General features: G+C 43.7%; 1 protein-coding gene across 3 annotated transcripts in view; it reads left to right on the top strand.

The window, feature by feature from the left end:
• SLC66A2 (solute carrier family 66 member 2) overlaps positions 1-19,066 on the top strand; it is a 66,019-nt gene extending 46,953 nt beyond the window's left edge. For all 3 annotated transcript variants that reach the window (XM_041427500.1, XM_041427501.1, XM_041427502.1), the window contains one exon: positions 16,286-19,066. In XM_041427500.1, the coding sequence (XP_041283434.1) occupies positions 16,286-16,493 (208 nt within the window). In that variant the 3' untranslated portion in view covers positions 16,494-19,066. The remainder of the gene's footprint in view (positions 1-16,285) is intronic.
• The last annotated feature ends 204 nt before the right edge of the window (positions 19,067-19,270 follow it).

The following is a 19,270-nucleotide window of genomic DNA, read 5'->3' on the forward strand; positions in this document are numbered from 1 at the left end:
GCCTTCACCAAAGGAGGAGGATGGAGTGTTGTCCTGGCTTTATGATGCTTGTATCCCTGTTTGTTTGTTTAGCCCAAAAATAAATTTTGACTGGTTCTGAGAGCGAAGCGGGGAGAGAAGAAGCGTGGAGTTTGTTATCAGAAACAGCACTTGCTCCCCTGCACCCTGCTGCTGGACTGTGCTGTCTGCAGATGGACAGACAGCGGGACAGAGCTCTCCTTTGCTTTTAGTTAGTTTTAGCTAGCTGAGGCAGAGAAGTTCCCTGGACTGTGGTTTTTCTTTTTCTTGGACCTGTTTAAACCTGCTCTCGTCAGAACACCCAGAGGAGCACTGGCAGCTCACACCTCTGGCCCAGGGGGCCGGGCCTGGGCCGCGGCATTTCCAGCACCAGAGGGACTGATCAGAGACTGAGTGAGCCAAGCTACAGCCCATGGAGGGGACTTTTCTGAGTTTGTCTTCTCTTTTGGAGCAGCAAGAGGTTCTGCTGTTTAATATTGTTCATTTTTTGTGCTGATGAATGCTTTGTCTGTTAAATAAACAGTTTTTTCCACTTTTCTCCAAGGAAATCCTTTCCCAAACCAGGTGGGGGAGGGGACACTTGAGTTTGCTGTCTAGGGGAAACCCTTTCGAGATTTTCTCCCAAATTTGCCCTAAACCAGGGCAGGGGTGTTCCTCTGTAAGGTCTGTGGCCAGGTGGTGGGTGTATGGTCCTACCCAAGGACCTTGTTAACCTTGGGACTGCATGACGGTTGATTTGCTCCAGGATAGTACTACATTCCTGTCTGCTGCCCTGCTCCAGAAAAAAGCAACTGCCCTTCATCAAAAGTTTTTTGCAAAGGCTTCTCAAAATCACCTGACAGTAATCCTTTTTGACTGCCAGCTGCTGCTCAAACCCCATGGAGACGCAGTTTCTTTTCAGTCAGAGCCGCTGCATGACGCAGTCTTCCCAGCTCCAAGAAAGAGGTCTGGCAGTATTACAGAGCTGGGCTACATATCTTGAAATCTCGTAAGCCACAGTCCATTGGATACCCAAATGTGCCTATCAGTTGTTAGCTTGGAAACATGTGGGTTCAATAAACCAAGGTATTTTTGCAGCAGTAGTTGAGGTCCTGATATGCAGTGTTGTCTCTTCCCTGGCTGCACCCTGGGCATGGGATGGCCCTTGCTGTCCCGGCTCAGGGCTGCACGTGCAGCTGCGGGGTCAGAAGGACACAACCAGGGAGAACCTCTGTCGTCCCTCTGCAAGCAATTTCCCAGGTCTGTCTTCTTGCTCATGAACAGCTTTCAGTCTGCTTGGAAGGAACCTCATTTCTGCACGACTTAGACTGTTGTGTTTGGCTGACATTGGGTTGGGGGCGCAGAACTTCACTGCCTGGAGACAGCCAACACAATCAATGACTCTGCCTATGTGTTGATAGGAGACTGTCTTGGGAAATCTAGTCTGAAAAGGCTGAATGAGGATAATTGCAGGATTTCACTCAATTGGGTTATTGTGCTATGAAAGAAAAATATTAATTTACTCTCTCTTGTGGCAGTGCTGGGTCAGTCACTTTTAAAAAAGCGCAAATCACTGATGGAGAAATAATTGGCATTTATTGTCTCAGAAGCTGCTGGAGTCAAAACCTGCAAATTATAAAAAGCTTTTTCATTCAGAAATGTTTTATAAGGTGTGCTGCAGCTGTGAGCTAGTTATGAGCAAGTGTTTGTCTGAAATGTTTTCAGTGAAATGAGTGTGGTATAAAGATGTATGAAATAAATAAATTCTATTAAATGATTCTAATATATATATATTTAATATATTACTTGCTTTTCTCCTCTATAGATAATATTAAAAACACTAGAAGACAGTATTTCTTAGAGAGATAAATTTTATTGTTGATTGCTTTTTTTACTTCTCTATAGCTTTTTCCTTTATGAGACATGCAGCTCTTTAGATCATTTTTCAGGAGAAACTTTTGACTTCTGAGACCAGTGTTTGTCCCAGAGACAAATCCTGAGTTTATTCAAGAGCTGTGAAGTAATGAAAGCTGCTATATTTTTTCTGCCTGTATTGTATTAACCAGTTGCTGTGATGAAGCAACTGAAGGCTTTATTCAGGACTGGCTAACCAATGTCTGGCCACCTCCCTTAGTGAGATTTTAGATTTAAGGAGATTGGGCAAGTGCTATAAAAATGCTACTCCTGTGGTTTCTTGGGATTTTTTAGCCTGAGGGAATTCTTTATTTGTGAATAAGTAAAACGGCTTCAATGAGTTACTTCCTTTGGAGTAACTTTTGAATTACTTCCTTTATGCTGTTTAAAAGAAAACAAAACCCTATGCTAGAGGGAGGTAGCAAGACTTGTGGATGTTTCTGCTTAGGCACCAACTGTGTATTGGCTTCTTCAGCATAAATTTAGTTCCATTTAAAAGGGAGGCAATTCACATCTGTTATGGCAACTTTGTTACATATCTGTGCTTTTTTTGGGGAGGCTCAGTAAAGGAGTGTGAGAAATTAACTGGAAAAGAACTTAAGTGCTAAAAAGGAGAGAAGTTAAAAGAGAGTGATGCAGGCAATGGCCATATTGAATGTTGTGGCCTTTTTCTCTTCAGCTCCTTTTTCTCACTGTCAGAAATTGCATGGATGAGAGGTAAAACAAAGAAATAGGAGTAGGGATAATGGATGCCTATGTGAAAGATTTCCTTTCCTGAGTATGCTACATACACAAAGCAGACACTGACCAGTACAGAGCAGACCTGAGTCAGGAGTAAATTGTGTCCAGTCCAGAACTAACACCAAGGAAGATGCCAAATGGAGAGAGAACTGTTTCCCACAGGCTTCGGCATTGTACCCTCCAGGTGCTGGTTAAGCAGTGTCTTCTGTTATTCTTAAAACAGCAGCTGCTTTATATATTAAACAGACAAAACAGAGAACATGGAAGAGGGGTATGGGAGGTGAGGGCCATTTAGTTCAAAGAAACAAACAACCCCCAATGTAGTTTTGTGGTTCAAATCATCTGACCCAGCTAAGAAGCAGGTTTCCATTGCATAAAGCATTGTGCAGACAATCACAGGAACTAAGTTATGAAAGGAATTAGTTCTTGAGGGACTAGTTAGGACTAAAAGTTAAATATGGGACCCTAGCAAATAGAGAAATCAAGGTCTTAAGCATGAGCCAGAACTACATCGGGTAAATGTAAAATTATTAGCTCTACTTAAAAGTAGTTTGTACTTAGTTGTGTAGCCCATTCCTTATTTCGCTGCTTTCTTATTGCACTAAGTTAATCAGAACTGTCACTGTGCTTACAAATTGCCTATTTTAAACTATACATATAATTTACTGTAGTTCTGTGATTGTATTCCTTTGTCTTCTTAAATGCTCTTCTTTACTCATATCATTGGTTTTCTTTGTGGACCTACAATTGTTGTCATTGCTTCTGTAGCTCCAGCCAGCATTCGTAGTTTTCTGGGGAAGTTTTACTTGTTGGATTGTGTTGCTTTGCTGACATTTCCTCTTCTGCTTCTGGCACTGATCAGCTTGTCCTTTATCATGGCTTTTATATAAAATATTCCAAGGTTTTTAATTTTTGGACTTTGCATACACTGTGCAAACATCTAGGTTTGCATAATAGTCGGTGAACAATTTTCATGACTGGATGGACAAGGTTTTTGTACAACTGTAAGGCTTATTACAAATAGCCTGTCTTCTCTCTTAACCTTCTCATTTGTAGTTCTAATGGGCAACAGGAATCCTTTTCAGATCTGCCTGTTTTAAGGCTAAGAGATTAAAGAAAGTAGTTCTCAGAAGATTTCTAATTTCTTCTCCCATGAAAGCGTTACTACATCAGGAAAATAAACAGGCTTGGTCTCAGTGCACTGAGGATGAGGGCAGAGTCCTGTCAGGATGTGAACAGGTCTGCTGAAACTATTTTGTTCTGATCCTAGGAATTAAGTGGATTCTCTCCTCCAGTCTTTTTGCTTGAAGCAGACCTGTGATCAATGCCCCAGGTTCAAGGGCCTGCACTTTCTGCTTGGCTCTCTGCAGGTCTGTGGCCTTGTGGGTTGCTGTGCTGGGTCAGCACTGCAGTCACGTCTGTGCTTGCCTGCTGTGTCTTCCCACAGCTGCTTCTCAAGACCTGCAGCAGCACAGTATGAGTCTCCAAAGATGGTTCTTTTTGCCCTGTACACTCAACACATCTGAGAATTTCAGGAACTGAAGGTGGAAAAATCCAGGAGGGAGACCTTCCTTCCCTCAGCCTCCCAGCACTTCTGACAGTGTGAGCAGCAGTATACACTTACCTTAAGCATCTCTAAGGTTGTAGCACAGTGTGGACTGCTAAAGTTCTTGCACATATTGAACCTCTTTCTCATTTCTCTTCCCCTGGCACCTCATCCCCTCTGTTCAAAAAGTAAAATCAAAGCAAATGACTTCAAACCAAAAGCATTCATCTTTTACAAAAAGTTCAAGGCTTCTGTACAGTAATAGGAATAAAGCTCTGCTGGCATGTTTAATGAGTGCTCTCTCTGTAGGTGCTTTTCTCTGTGCCCTGAGAATTTGAATTACAAGAGAAAATTTATTGTACTTCTGTTACAAAACCATTCCATTAAGTTTAGGTGCTCCATCTTCCTCTGGCAAGGAAGTGTCATGCAAGGTATTCTGCATAGATAAGGTCAGGTCAAGGCACAAAAGATGGGAATTGAGCCTGTCATGAAGATACCTGAGAGATGAAAGTTTTCCAAAAATGTTGTCGTCCTCTGTTACCTAATAAATTTGGGAATAGAAGTGCCTCAGTTCTTGACATTCCAGCACCTGTATTTTGTTAGAATTCACCACAGCAATTGTGTAATTGGGTTAAGTTACCTGCACGTAAGTGGTTGCAGAGCTGTCTCCCTCTGTGCAGTAGGACTGAGTGGGATTAGAAATATGGAATGGAAGTAAACTGAGATTTGAGTTTGAAGAAATACAGGTTGAGAGGCAAGAATGTAAACAGCCAGAATGGTAATATTGATTGTGCTGAAGATCTGTAAAGTCAGCAGAGAGATGAGTAATTTAAGTAGTTAACAGATGAGCTAGAACAGCAGAAAAAAGAGATCAAAGAACCTTAGCTCAGGAAGTGACTTTGCAGGGTGGTCCAGAAAGACTGCAGTGAAGAATTGGATAGAGATTGGGAGTCAGGCAGATATGGGTGGGTCAACTACAGAGATTTTCTGTTTCAGCTTTGACCTGTAATGGTTTATTTGGTCCCCTGCTCCTCAGACACAGAGGGACAAGCAAACAGAAGAACAGTGGGAAGTACAGAGACTGGCACACTGAAGGATGAGCCCAAAAACTGGGATGGGGAGAAAGTGCTCATAGTATTCTTGAGTGGAATGTAGAAAGAAAAAAAAAAATTGATATCAGAAAAACCTGTTTCAACAAGGCTGAAAGGTAGGGTTTTAATTTGGTCTGGAAAGGATGGCTAGGAATTATGCATGTCTACATCACATCAGGGAATTACATGCCTAGCCAGATGTCCTGGCATTGTCAGGCAAGCTTTCAGGGTAGTTGTGGAAGCCTTGTCCTGTCCAGTCTTGTATTAGAGGATTTCCTAAAACAGGATTCATACTGTACCAGGCAGCAGATGGCAAGAGTTTGGGAATGAGGATAGGCTAGGGGATGTCTATCCCTGTTGAACTGCAAAAACCCTACAGGGGCTGAAATTTTAAGATTTGTTTCATGCTACTGTGTGTGGGATGTGATCACGATGCTTTTATTTCGTCCCTGCAGCATTCAGTTCTGCCTACAGCAGGGTTTCAAAGCTCTGCAGTCATCATGGGTCAGTGGCAATTTGGAAAGTGGCTCAGAAAGGGTTGGTTTGTGGTGGCACCTGCTGACAAAGCACAGCCTTCTCACTTGGCTTTGCTTTAAGAAGCAGCACAGAGGTGTATGGTGTGTCACTGTCCCCAGTAACTTCACTGTTGCACCTCTGTGTGCACTTGAGCATGTGGAAGGAAATGGAGAAACCTGGAATTTCAGATGAAGAATTAGGTGGTGACATACCTTCATATAGAGTTTGCAAGGGGTTATTTAATAGAATCAATAAGGTTGTAAGAAACCTCTAAAATAACTGAGTCTGGCAATTGACCTAACACTGCCAGGTCTGCCATTATTTCCTTACAGTGCTAAGATGTTTGGAGGAGAATGCAAGCTTTGTTCTTGCAAATATCTGTAATTCTTTTCCAGACAGTAATCTGGATTTTGTCCCTGAGTGATCACTCTTATTTTACCTACTGGTATGTTTGGGGTTTTAATTTCCCCAGTGTTTTCCTAGAATGTGAGAAGCATTTTTACTAACTGAAGGATGTGATTATTCCTAAAAAGTAATGACTGCAACATCATTAGACTTTGTCCTTGTGGTTGCTGGCTTTGAAGACAAGCGAACTCCAACCATCTAGAAAAAGGAAAACACTGTAGCTAGGACTGTTGCTTTGTGTATGTTGACCACAGAGGTAATTGCAGTTCTTGAAGTAGAAACCAGAAGTGTGCTCAAGCTATGTAATTGTTACCATATGAAGGTGAAGGGAAAATGTGCTCTAATTACCTCGAGTTGAGTGAAGAGTCTGATGATCTCTTGGTTGTCTAGGGCAGGAAGAAAGGAAGATTTAAAAGCATTGCTTTGAGCCTTGGGATACACAGCTGTGCTGAAGCAGACCTCTGTTCTCTCATGTCTTTTGATTACCTTTCAAATTGAATTTGTCCCAAGTTATTTAGAACTAGAGTGGGAAATGCACTGAATGGTGTTGCACAGGGATATTATGTTGATACTTCTTGGCATTGGCCTTCCAGGACATAGCAGTGACGTGGCAGGGGGCAGGCTGCAACTCCTGGGATATGAAAGGCCAACTCATCCTGCAGGGAAGCGAGCCATGGGAAGGAGTGCTGCTTCCTGGGATTTGTGTCCTTGTCCCCTTGCATGGCAGCAAGTCCTTTATTACCCACCTTTCAGTGCATGCTGTGGGGCCCCAGCGTGGGCTGTGCCAAGTGGCTGGAGAGACGATGGGCAGCAGGAGAGCATCTAGACCAGCATGAGCCAGCAGCTGTGCTTGCAGCTCCACCAATTGCAATGCCATGAGTGGGAGGTGAGAGACAGGGAAGCAGGGACACATCTCAAGAACAACTTCACGAGTGAGATCTTGAAGAATGATGTAATTTAGGTATGCTCTGCACCATTCTCATTACCTTGACCATGTGTGTTGGCAGCTGACTGCGGTTATTGCGAGAGGTGCAGGATGTGATTTTCTGCCCTGGCACCAGAGAAAATCTGGTCCCTGCCATGGCAGCAGATCTCAAGCTTCCCAGTTCACCAGCAGCAGAAACAGAGCCTGTCTGATCTGTGTTCATACCACATGTCTAAGCAGACCTGAGCTTTGCAGTCTGGCTGGCATCCATCTGTGTCTCATGCAGAAAGGGCACTGGTATGAATTGTGGCTCAAATCTCTTCTCTGATCCATAGAAGAGATTTATTTTCACACCTGCTTCATAGAGCTTGGGAGTTTTTGTGCTAAGATCTACTGCCCTTCTTTCTGCAGCAGAAGTTGTAGAATACTAGAAGTACTTTGTAGCTGTTAAGGGTTACCAGTTTCTGGACCCCTACGGACTGAACTTCAGGCACAGCTTCTTGGCATAGTTGGAGGCCATATTAGTGATCCTGGACTATCTAGCAGCCCTGTGCGGTGTGTCCTGTAGTTTCCTTTTGACTATCCTTTCACAGACATGTTCTAACAAATGCTGGCTTTTGGGTGGATATGCTGCATTGGATGAAAATGCCTGACACTGCCATACTTGGGAGTTTAGAAAATAGATATTAATGAAGAAAAAAAATTGACAAATGCCTATTTACCCTGTTTTTCTGTGCAACTTTTGTTTAGATGCACCTTTCAGGGTTTGTTTGCCTGATGGTGTTTCAGAGTGAAATCCTGCATTTCATCTTTCCTCATTGATGAGTACAGTCCTTGAAAATCACAGGAACTTTTAGATAATTTGCTCTTGGATTGAAGCTGACTGTGGTATCAATTGCTTCTGGATATGGCTTTAACTCAACTGCTTCAGCTTTATTATAGAGGTCCAAAATAAATGCTGGATCTCTCTTGCTGCACACTCCTCTTAACTCCTGCTAGTGTAGTGGGGCTGAATGAATGTCTTTCTCTGGAGATGGTCAGTGCTGCTCCAACCTCAGAGGAATTGTTGAGAAGTGAGGTAAGGCACCCACACCAAGCAGGGCACGTAGGACTGGTGAACGGTTGTGTGCTTGGATTCCCAGCTGGCTATGCAATATTTAAAGCAAGATCTTTGCTTGTTCACACAGAAGGACCTGTCTTAGGGTATGCACACTTAGTTTCCATGTTTTCAAACTTCAGACACTTTAGATATCTGATCTGTGTGTTTTCTTTTTTTTTTCTTTTCCTTTTAATAGTTTTTGGCAGGCTAAGCAAATTGGTTAGCATGAGGAGGATTCCTTTTTTGTTAAGCCATATGGCATTTTGTTAGAAACAAATGCTCTATTTATTAATTTTTGTTTGTTTTGTGCAGTGTTAAAAATAACATGGCATTCGTGTTTCATGTTTTCTGGTCTGTGTTTCACTGCTGTAGGCGGGCCAGCCTCTGATTGAAGTGCAGTGTTAAGGATGCTTGCTGTCTTTTCTAAGTAGACTATTTTGGAGCTGCAAATGGGAACTGAAAGTTTTCCAATGTCAGGATGTTACAACTCTAATCTACTTTCTCTTCCAGACATTCCTGTGCAAATGGCTAGTGGGAGGTAGCAGCTTACAAGGTTGCTGGTGAGATACCTTCTGTACCTTCTTCCTCACTTCCCAAAACCAAATGTAGTGTTGAAAATACTCACTGACAGACTGCTTTTTTGTGGACTTTATTCCTGAATGAAATACTATATTATCAGCTTTTAAATTATTTTATTCTGCCTTTGTGTGCCATCATTCAAAGATTTGTCACTGTGTTTCAACATGTATGAAAGTCAAGTGCTAATATATGAAGAAATGTCTGAAACTGTGACAGTCTTATGAGATTTTCTGATTTGGCAAAACCTGTGTCATGGCCAAGATATAGGGAAGTTAGTCACGATGTGGGGCCGTGATGTGTGGAAATTGTGGACAACTTCCACTGATTCTTAACAGAGTCCAAACTAATTCTCTTCTTTACATGGGTAAAAGTAAATAAATTATATTCTTTTTTTCTCTTATCAAACATACCTTGGAAGTTTTGAGTTTATCAAGTGTCTGAACACAGCTAGCCCTAAGTTTTTGACTGTAGCAGGATGTAATTACATCAGGGCAGCACGTCCCTCCTGTTGCTATTTGTACTGAAACGTCTGCTCAAACCACTACAGGATTTTTCAATGGAAGTCACCATCTAATGTCTGATTCTCTCAGTGTCTTCCAGCATGCAGGGTATTTTTGGGTTTGTGTGTTAAGTTCCAAACATGCAGAGTCATAACATCAGTGTGAGAAAATCTGCAGTGCAAACAGGAAGCGAGGACTGCTGTGTCTTTATCCCTCTGCATGTTTTGTGCTCAGTCCCAGCCTGTGTTCTGCAAACTGCTGCTCTGCAGTCCTGCTGCTGTTTGCACAGAGGGTGACAACAGTCTTAAGAGAGACTGGTTCACCAGGGAAGTGGAAGAAGGGGCTTCACATTTCATATTTTTACAAGATTCTTCTTTTTGGTAGTTTTTGTTCTTTCAGATGAAGGAAGAAGAAAAACGTGTTGAGCATGTTGTAATGCTCAACATTATGATCAATGCTAATGTTGAGCATTACAAGTGACTAATGTTCAACATTAGTCACTTGTAATGATCCACAAGTGACTAATGTTGAGCAGTGTGCAAAGACTCCAAGGGAAAATCAGAGACCTGAGATTCTGGTTGCAGCCAGGTTTTGTGCAGAAGGAGTGGAGATGCTGAAAAGCTTTGTTTAGAATAGTATTAGTCCTGGATAAGGAAGATTGCACCTGAATATCTGGCAGATATAATTGTTTTGTAAATCACTCATCCTCTAGTATAGTTCCACAGAAAGAAGCAACAGAATATGGTTTGAGATTTTTTTTCTGTTTTAAATGTAGCTCTTTCTACATCTAAATAACTCCAGAAATAATTCTGTAAAAATTAAGATTTGCTGGCTGACTGCAGATACCATGTTACTGATAACTGCTGTTACCTCTAGTTTTTGTCTCTTCATGATTAATATACATCTTTCAGGGAACCTGAATGAAAGAAGTTATTCCATGAGAAAAGTGAAAGAAAATAGTTTTCCAGCATGTAATTTATTATTTAGCCAATGAAGACGGGTACAGCTTATTTATGAAATCTGCTATCAGTGGTAAAGAACAGCAGCACCATAGGGCATTTTCATATTACCATATTAAAAACCATCATTTAGCACCCCACCCCTAATCTAGTGTCTGATCAGAAGGGCTGGTGTCTCTCTGAGAATTAATTCCAGCAACAGAATAAATAAGTGCTCTTTCAGATTTTGAAAAATGTTGAAAAAATACCAGCTTTTCCTTTTTGTGGTCATTTGCAATTTATGCAGCCTTGGCCCTGTTACTACATTAACAACTCCTTCTATCAAGCTCAGTTGTGAGGAAGGGACTTGTTTTTTAGGTTTGTTGTCATTGGATACTACAGTGCTGATGTACATTACTGGGAAGTGCTATTTTTACCACAAGTCTGCCTCAGCCTCTGGCAATACCAGCTATTTGAGCACAGTTCCTGCCTCTCCAGTTGGCATCTCTGTTGTCACACAGACAAATGCTGCTATTTGCTTATTTCTGCATCCCCAGGTTGCTCTCTGGCACTGCTCACCCCTAACCTGCTTGCTCATTTGTGTTAAGAGCAGTTGTACTGTCCTTCTGGAGTGTATCTTCCATATCGACCAGCTGAGCATTTCCTGCCTTCCACCTCTCCCCAGCTTAGCTTTGGGCTGTTTCAGGAAAGAAATATTGATTCCTAAGTCCTGCTTTGCTTTGTAGCTAATGCTGCACAGAAAAGCTTGGCTTGTGTGACTTTGCAGATAGCAGGAAGATGGAATGTGAAGTTGGTCTTTGTGATATAGTCTGGGAAATTTTTGCTGCACGCAGCCTCTTTGTGCCGTGCTCTCCAGTTTCAGGTAGCGTTGATGGTGGGCCCTGACTGCTGCCTGTTGTAGCAAAGCCTCCTCTTTATGCGTTAGCAGTGCAGCATCTTCTTTTGCACTGTGAAGCCAGGGGTCAGACTCTGGTGCGCCAGAGTCTGTGATCTACCAGCCCATGATGCCTGGCACGTGGCAAATGTGCAGATCCATGGGCTGAGGTTGGTTATATAAGCATCACTAAGACCAAATGCCGGATCCTGCACTGGGGTTGCAACAAGCCCAAGCTACACGCTTGGGAAAGAGTGGCTGGAGAGGTCCTCAGCAGAAAAGGACCTGGGGGAGCTGGTTGACATCCACCTGAATATGGAGATATTTAAAAGATGTGCAGATGTACCGCTTAGGGGTATAGTTTAGAGGTGGACTTGACATGGTTGGGTGAGTTTAGGTTAATGGTTGAACTCAGTGATCTTAAAGGTCTTTTCCAACCCAATGATTCTGTGGTACACTCAGCAAATAGAAGGTTACAGTAGAGCAGTGAAGCAAGGGCTTAGGTGTGTTCTCCCCTTTTTGTTCTTTCTTCTCCACAACCAGTTGAAAATTCCCATTTCTTCTGGGCAGTAAAATGCTTCTTTTTTCACTGCTCTTTTCTCCACCAGGGCAGGTAAGGGGCAGCTATCTGCCCGAGCTGGAATGGTATCTTTTTACCCCAAAAGTAAGACCAAATATAAGAATTACCTCTCTTCCCCAGGTGACTGGGTAAAGTTGAGAAGCTGCAGACAAAAACTGGCTTTTCTGTGCAATGTGGCATCCTGAAGTGACACAATAGCTGGAAGGTATGACAACAGTGGCAGTGTATCCATGCCATCCTTACCTCATAGTCGTACACGCACCACTGCATCATTGCAAGTGACATCTGCATATGCAGCAAGGACAAAGCAATTGCAAATCCCATACTGGGAGGAGGACCATTACTATTGCACTGAGAATATGGAAACCAGGACTTGACAGAAGCTGTGTTCATGGTATAAGCTTCATCCAGCCTGTCTCAGGCCTGTGATGTAGTGGGGGCAGGGCCAGCTCTGTTTCCTCTAAGGTGCTACACAGACACTTTATGGGTTTCCCAGCAAGCTGAGGCTGTGTGTGGGGGTACTGGTTGAGAGAACCAAGAGCAGTTGTAGCTTTTCCCATCCCTGGAGTGGGCACTGGTGGAGTGAGACATGTACTGACTTGGAGAGAGTGCTGGGGGCATTCCAGGGTGCTTGGAGTGGTGAGGTGAGGGTTCTGGGCCAGCACACACCTCTTTGCTCCTTCCCTAGCTTTACCCTCATGGTGGATTGATGTTGGCTAATGCCAGGTGCTTACTCCTTGTACTACTCATACTGCTCCTCGGCTGGACAGGGGGAGAGAAAAATACAACAGAAGGCTCATGGGTCAAGATAAGGACAGGGAAATCACTCACCAGTTGCCATCACAGGCAAAACAGACTCCACTCAAGGAAATTAATTTAATTTATTGCCAATCAAAATCAAAGTACGATAATCCCAAATCTTAAAACAGCTTCCCCAGACCTCTCCCTTCTTCCCAAGCTCAATTTTATTTTATCTTCTCTACATTCTCCCTACAAATGGCACAGGGAATGGGGGACAGGGAATGGGGGTTGTAGTCAATTCATCACATGTTGTTTTTGCTGCTCCGTCCTCTTCACACTTTTTCTGTACTCCATTTGGGGTTCTTCCCAGGGAGACAGTGCTTCATGAACTTCTTCAATGTGGGTCCTTCCCTTGGTATGCAGTTCCTCATGAACTGCTCCAGTGTGGGTCCCCATGTGTCCTTTCACATGGAGTGCAATCCTTCAGGAATGGATTGCTCCATCCATTACTCAGGGGTCACAAGTCCTGACAGAAAGCTGCTCCAGCTTTGCTGCTGTGGGCTGCACTCTCCATGGACTCACAGGTCCTCCCAGGGCCCTGCTCCAGCACAGGCTTCCCATGGGGCCACAACCTTCTTTGGGCATCCACCTACTCCAGGGTGGGTTCCTTCACATACTACAGGTGCATCTGTGCTCCCCCATGGACCTCCATGGGCTGCAGGGGCACAGCTGCTTCACCATGGTCTTTTCCGTGGGCTGCAGAGGAATCTCTGTTCCAGTGCCTGGGGCACCACCTTCCCCTCCTTCTGCAGACCTTGGGGTCTGTAGGGCTGTTCCACTCACATGTTTTCACTTCCTCTCACCTGGCTGCTCTGTAGTGCAGCAGTTTTTTTCCCCTTTCTTAAATACATTATCCCAGAAGTGCTACCACTGTCATTGATGGGCTCAGCCCTTGCCAGTGGCAAGTACATCAGCACCAGTACATCTTGGAGCCAGTTGGCCTTGGCTTTCTTGGACTTAGGGGAAGCTTCTGGCAGCTTCTCACAGAAGTCACTTTGTAGCCTGCCTCCCTGGCCCCTGCTACCAAAATCTTGCCGTACAAACTGTCTACCCCAAATTCAGGTCATTTTCAAGGACTTGTGTACCAAGTTTACTGTTCTCTTCCATTCCTGTCACTCCCTGTCCTGTTCCAGTCTCTTTTTTCTATCCTCTTCTCATCTGACCAACCTCTTGGCTCCTCTGCTGTCTCCTTTGCTTTCCTCTATGGCCTTTCATTGCCTTTTCTCTCCTCTTGCATAATACTGTCCCCATTTTCTTGCTAAGCTCTTTGTGATTACCCCATGCACCTTTTAGTTTCTGCTGGATGTGCTCCTTTTGTCCAGTCCCAGCCTCTCCTCTGGGAGGGCAGCTGGCACTACCACAGTCACTACTTTGCATCATCCCTGACAACCTTGGTGCAGCTGAAGGATTGAGTGTTGTGGGATGTCAAGCATTTTCTGTATTTCATTTTCGTTGTACCTTGGTGATTTGCAGGTTTTCTGTGGTGCTTTGATCAAGCTACTGGACAGAGAAGGATGTATGTTTTTTGATATACAGACAGACCAGTGGCATTAGCTCTTTAAACAACCTGTAGCATTTTTGTCAAGGACAAGTTGAGATTTTCATGTGTGTGGAGTGTTGTCATGTCCTGATGAGAACTCCAGGCATCATGATGATGTCCTTGAGTGTCAGATGTATGAGCTGAAGTGTGGGCTCTGGAATGTGCAGAGGCTGCCCGTTTAGAACATGCACCAAGTATTCCAGCTGGTATTGCAGACTGTTGAGTTCACAGGTGGTTTCCTAGCAAACTTGCTTCCTAACAAAACTTGCTTTGGCAAACTTGGCACAGCATGTGCCACAGTTAGAGGTGTGCTTGGCTCCTGTGGTGCTGCTGAACTGCGGGTGTCCTTAAGTTTTCCCTCAGTGATTGATTATTCTTTCTTTGAGGGGGTTAACTCTGCTCAAACAATACCCCGCTGGCTTTCTCCATTGGGAATGAATGACAAATATGCTTTGTATTAAGGATATTTGTTAACATTCCTATTCAGCTATCTCATGGTATCTCTGAATTGCCCTTCTGTCAACAGTGAGCAGTTAGTTTGGTCGGCCTGGTTCAGCATGTGCTTTTAGTGAGGGTGCCTAGCCATGCCAGGACAGATTCACAATTAAATTGTGATCAGTTGCCCAGCAAACACTAATATGCTTAAAATCAAAGGAGGAGAAATACTGACTGCCAACAAGCAAGGTGCCAGTTTTATTACCCAAGAGTTTATTGCTTTCCTAATTAAAATATCAATCAATTCCTTGACCACCACCTGCATCTAAGAACATCCTGTAAGTGTGATGCAAGGTGACTTGGTGTGACTGGGAACATGCACAGGGCAGGTGGTGCAGGCTGTTTGCACCAAGCACAAATGACGTGTAGAGTTCAGCAGTTTTTTTCTTTTTCTGATTATTTATTTACATTTTTAGAATGACCTTGGGTGGGGAGTGAATGCTCGCTTAACCCCATATCCTTGCTTGCAGTTCCACACAGATTCTGTGGAAGGTCTACACCTGTTTTGTGCTCTGGCCCACGTGAGGCGTGTTACAAAAGGCTCCTGTTTCCATGGTGTGATGGGGCTGTACAAACTGATGCTTTTGTCCACCCTTCCTATGTGGGGAAAGAATGGGCATGCAGCATTCGGCTTGCAATGGCGTTGTGTGCTCGTGCCCAAAACACAAATCCTGTGAGCTCCTGCTTGAGTGTTTGAAAAATGAACATTAAGTCCTGCTGCATGGGCCTGACTGTGTGTGACGGAGTCTGTGCTGGCAAAACGTAAATTGCTTGTAATTATGACAATCACATGCAGTACTCATACTGTGAACTACAAAGCTTTTGTCCACTGCTGCTTATCCAGCTGCATAAAAAGCTCTCCTGATAAAGTCCATGAAGCTCAGAAACAGCCTTCCAGGTTTGGTTGTTCACATTTTGTTGAGGACACTGAAAAACAATTGGTCTGTTTGAAGAAATTGCTTCTATTTCTCCTGATGTGGGGGAGCAGGAGCTAGACTACAGGACAGGAAATGTTTAGCAGAAGAGCAAGATGAAAGCAAGTTTGGTTATTAAAAGGAACTCTGAGCAATGCTCTTGATCTGCGTCCTTGATAAAAATCCCTAGTGCTGTTCATCCTTCCAGTAACAGCTGCAGGCATGTAATTTCTGCTCTTTCTGTATTACTGGACAATCTGTCTGTCTGCTTTTTTTAGTTAGGCATTTTCTGCAGTAAGGGGGGGTTTCTTCTGTTTTGTTTGTTTCAGCAGATGCAAAAAGTGTGCATGCATGAGAGAGCAATCTGTGTGTTACTTTACCTTGCATGAGCACAGTATGGCACACACAAGAAGTAACTGCTGGGATGAATTGTTCTTCTTTTTCATGCACTGTTGTACTTCAGTTTATGGTCAATGCTGTCAGCATCTGGCAGCCATGTTTACAGAGCACCACTGAGTCAAATATCCTAGCTGGAGATTTTAAAATGTTTGATACCTTCATAGCCACAGGTGTTTGGATCTGTAATTGCTGAGATAAGAGTGCTGCAGTTTTGGAGTGAGACTTTGATCCTCCCTTTCAAGTACAGAGCTGCCTGTCTCGGCTAGGCATGCTGTCTGCCCCTGTCAAGGGGAGTCCCAGCCCACGTTGGGTATAAATCCTACCTGCAGTAGGTGGGATCCTCTGGCATAGCAGGTCTAATCCAAAACCAAGTTCTCAGTAAACACTCTTCCCTTTCTTCTGTCTTTCAGTATCAAGATGGTGCTGATGTGGACCAGTGGGGACACGTTCAAGACTGTTTACTTCATCCTGAATCAGGCCCCTTTCCAGTTCTCCATCTGTGGACTCCTGCAGGTATTTGTGGACATCGCTATCCTGTTGCAGGTTTACTTGTACAGCCACTACCCTCAGAAGCCCGTGTCCCACACTGCACACCCAGCCAGCACTAAGGCCCTGTGAGGAACTTGGCTGAGCAGGTTGCAGGTCAGCGGAGCCAGCCATGGCATCTCTTCTTCCACTTGTAAATACTCCTGTGTTGCCAAGTTGAAAGCAGAAATGAGAACAAGGATGGAAAACACGGCTGCACGTCGAGCTCGGGAGGTTCTGTGTTAAATAATTTGATCTGTTTTCAGACTTAGCTGTACAGAACTGTTTCTTGGTGGGGGGAGGGGCACTTTATTTTTGCGTACGTACCTATGAGCCTTATTAATTCACAAATGTTTGTATATTTAATCACAAGGGCTGGATGGTTTGTGTTTTTAATGCTATTTAAAAATGTTACACCACAGAAATTATAGGATATTTTATCTGAAACTTCTACCTATTTATATAATATAAAGTCTGTATATGGTGGGAAGTTTGTGGCATATACTAGCATTCGGTATCTCCACGATGGTGGAAGCAGTATTGAAGAGCAAATCCAGAAGCTTTCTCTTTCCCTATAAGGGTGTCTGGTGAGAGAAGGTGGGGGTGGGAGGCCCTGCAAAGAGGTGAGCAGGCAGAAATGAGCCGGTCACAGATGCTGTAAAGCTAAAGGGTGAGCAGATGTTCATCCCTGCTGCAGGAGGACACATAGAGGATGTGTAGATGTAGAGATGGAGGGGGTCTGATGGTGCTGGAGTCATGTCTAGAGCTGGCACAGCCAGTCAAGCATCCAGGCAAAAAGAGGAGCCACAGGAGACTGCTGGGAACTTACGTAGTCATGCTTTGCAACTGTGGGATGTGGGAATAGCCTGCCCTGCACCTGGGGGGCAGCGCTGTCCCTGCAGCTGTGCACAGGATCAAGCTGGGCTGTAGGGTCTTTCCCAAACCAAGGGGCTAGCAGATAGGCATTGCCAGTATTGCCAGGCAAGTGTTTCTAGATGTGATTGAGCTGCAAAGATAGAAGCAGATCCACTTTCATTGGCTCAGAAATGAAAAAGTCTGAGACAGGGAAAAAGCTGTATCCCCTGGAGTAGGACCAGCATCTGACAGGTTGATTTGTTGAGGCTGAGATTTGTGTTCACATTCAATGCCAAACGAGAACCAGGTTATGTTTTGGGGTGTTTCCTGCATTGGCCCAACAAGGAAGGAGTCCATGTTTTCCTTTTACTGTTGTGAACTGTTAGGCTCTTAAAGAAGAGATTCTTCTCTTTTAGAAGAATCAGCAGGCTGTACTGAGAGGGACTGAGAAAGCTGAAAGGGCAGAGTTCATGTAGATGTTGTCTCTAAAGGCCATTAGCCAGCACAGGTCAGCATACTCTCTCAATGACACGCAGCTGCTGCTGGTGTGGACCCGTGGGGGCTGTGACCAAGCCGCTGGGCTCCTGTTGTGACACTGCAGCCATGAAACTGCCCTGGGTGATGTGAGGAGGCTGTAGCAATGCCCTTGGTCCCAGGAACAGCTCTGCCTGTGCTGCTTCCTTTATGAGGCTTCCTCCCTCTGCTGGGTGAGTCCTGTCTGGCCACAGGCAAGATGTTGGGCAGATTTTTCAGAATCATTTTTTCTCTAAGAATAGCCCAAGAGCTTATGTTTTATTAGCAGTGGCAGCAAGTCTGAGGTTTGATAACTTCAGTGTGTAAGTCAGATACTTCCCCTACCGCTCTTTCTCTGGGAACCTCACGATTTGAGTCTGGACTGTCTGGATTGGTGGCAAACTGTCCAGTGGAGGGGAATCATACTGTGCCCAGGCACTGACTCCATGCTCTTTGTTCGATACCATACTCTTCTAGGCCTGAAGTGACCTTACAAAGACAATGTACTTAGCATGGCAGACTATGAATGTTTTGTTCCTCTCTTTTCTCCAATGTTCTGGTTGTGCTACAAGAACATCTGGGCTTTTGTCTTTTTTAATTGAAAACGTAACAACTGGCTTCTCCGGTATGCTGCTTTAATGAGCATTGTATTTCTACTGTTAGAAAACAAACACTTTGTTGTGTGTTTTAATTGTCTGAAGGGTTTTTTTAATAACTTGTAATGGTAAGATTTTTGTATTTGGTGGTCTTTTTCTAATATTCTGCAAAACAGGGATGTAAGAAATTAATGGTTCATAAGAAACATACTTTTGTATGTTATAGCTTCACCTGGGAGTGCACACTTTTGGCCACCTCTTTGGCTTTGAACTACAGATATTACTGAGGATAAAACAATTTCTGCTTTTTCCTTTTGGGATTCCTCCTTGGGTGGATTCTTGAGTCTGTCATCATTACCTAAACCAGCGAGCTCTGTGGACCAGTCTCATTTACACCAGAGCAGCAAATGCTGGAAGAGAAGCCAGTGAAACCGTGTCTAAGTCATCTTTTGTATGTGGCATTTAGCAAGTAGGACTCTTGGCCAGGAACTCTAGAACTTCTTGCAAGATACTTTAGGGACAAAGTGTTACAGAACTTTTGTTTTGTTCTCTAATTGTCAGGAAGTATCTGTTTCAATAATCACCTCAGAGAATAAGAAATCGCTTACTTTAAATACATCTCTTTGAATGTATGGCACATTTAACAGACTTTATTTTTTCTGTCAGTTGCAATGGTTTTTTTAATAAAAATTACCTATTATATATAAATTGCAGTGTTGCTTTGTTTTGTTCAGGTACAAAATGTGTGCTTCTTAACTCTTGTTATAAATCATCTTGTCAGGAGCATTGTTGATACAAATAACTAGCATGTTTTTTCCTTCTAATGGGTGAGTAAGCACAAGGCAGAAATTGTCCTGAAGTCGTGATGCACAGCAGGGATTCTGAATTTCTGTTCCCTGCTCTTCC

This window comes from Onychostruthus taczanowskii, unplaced genomic scaffold, assembly GCF_017590055.1.
Source record: "Onychostruthus taczanowskii isolate IOZ18803 unplaced genomic scaffold, ASM1759005v1 scaffold115, whole genome shotgun sequence".
Lineage (NCBI taxonomy): Eukaryota > Metazoa > Chordata > Aves > Passeriformes > Passeridae > Onychostruthus > Onychostruthus taczanowskii.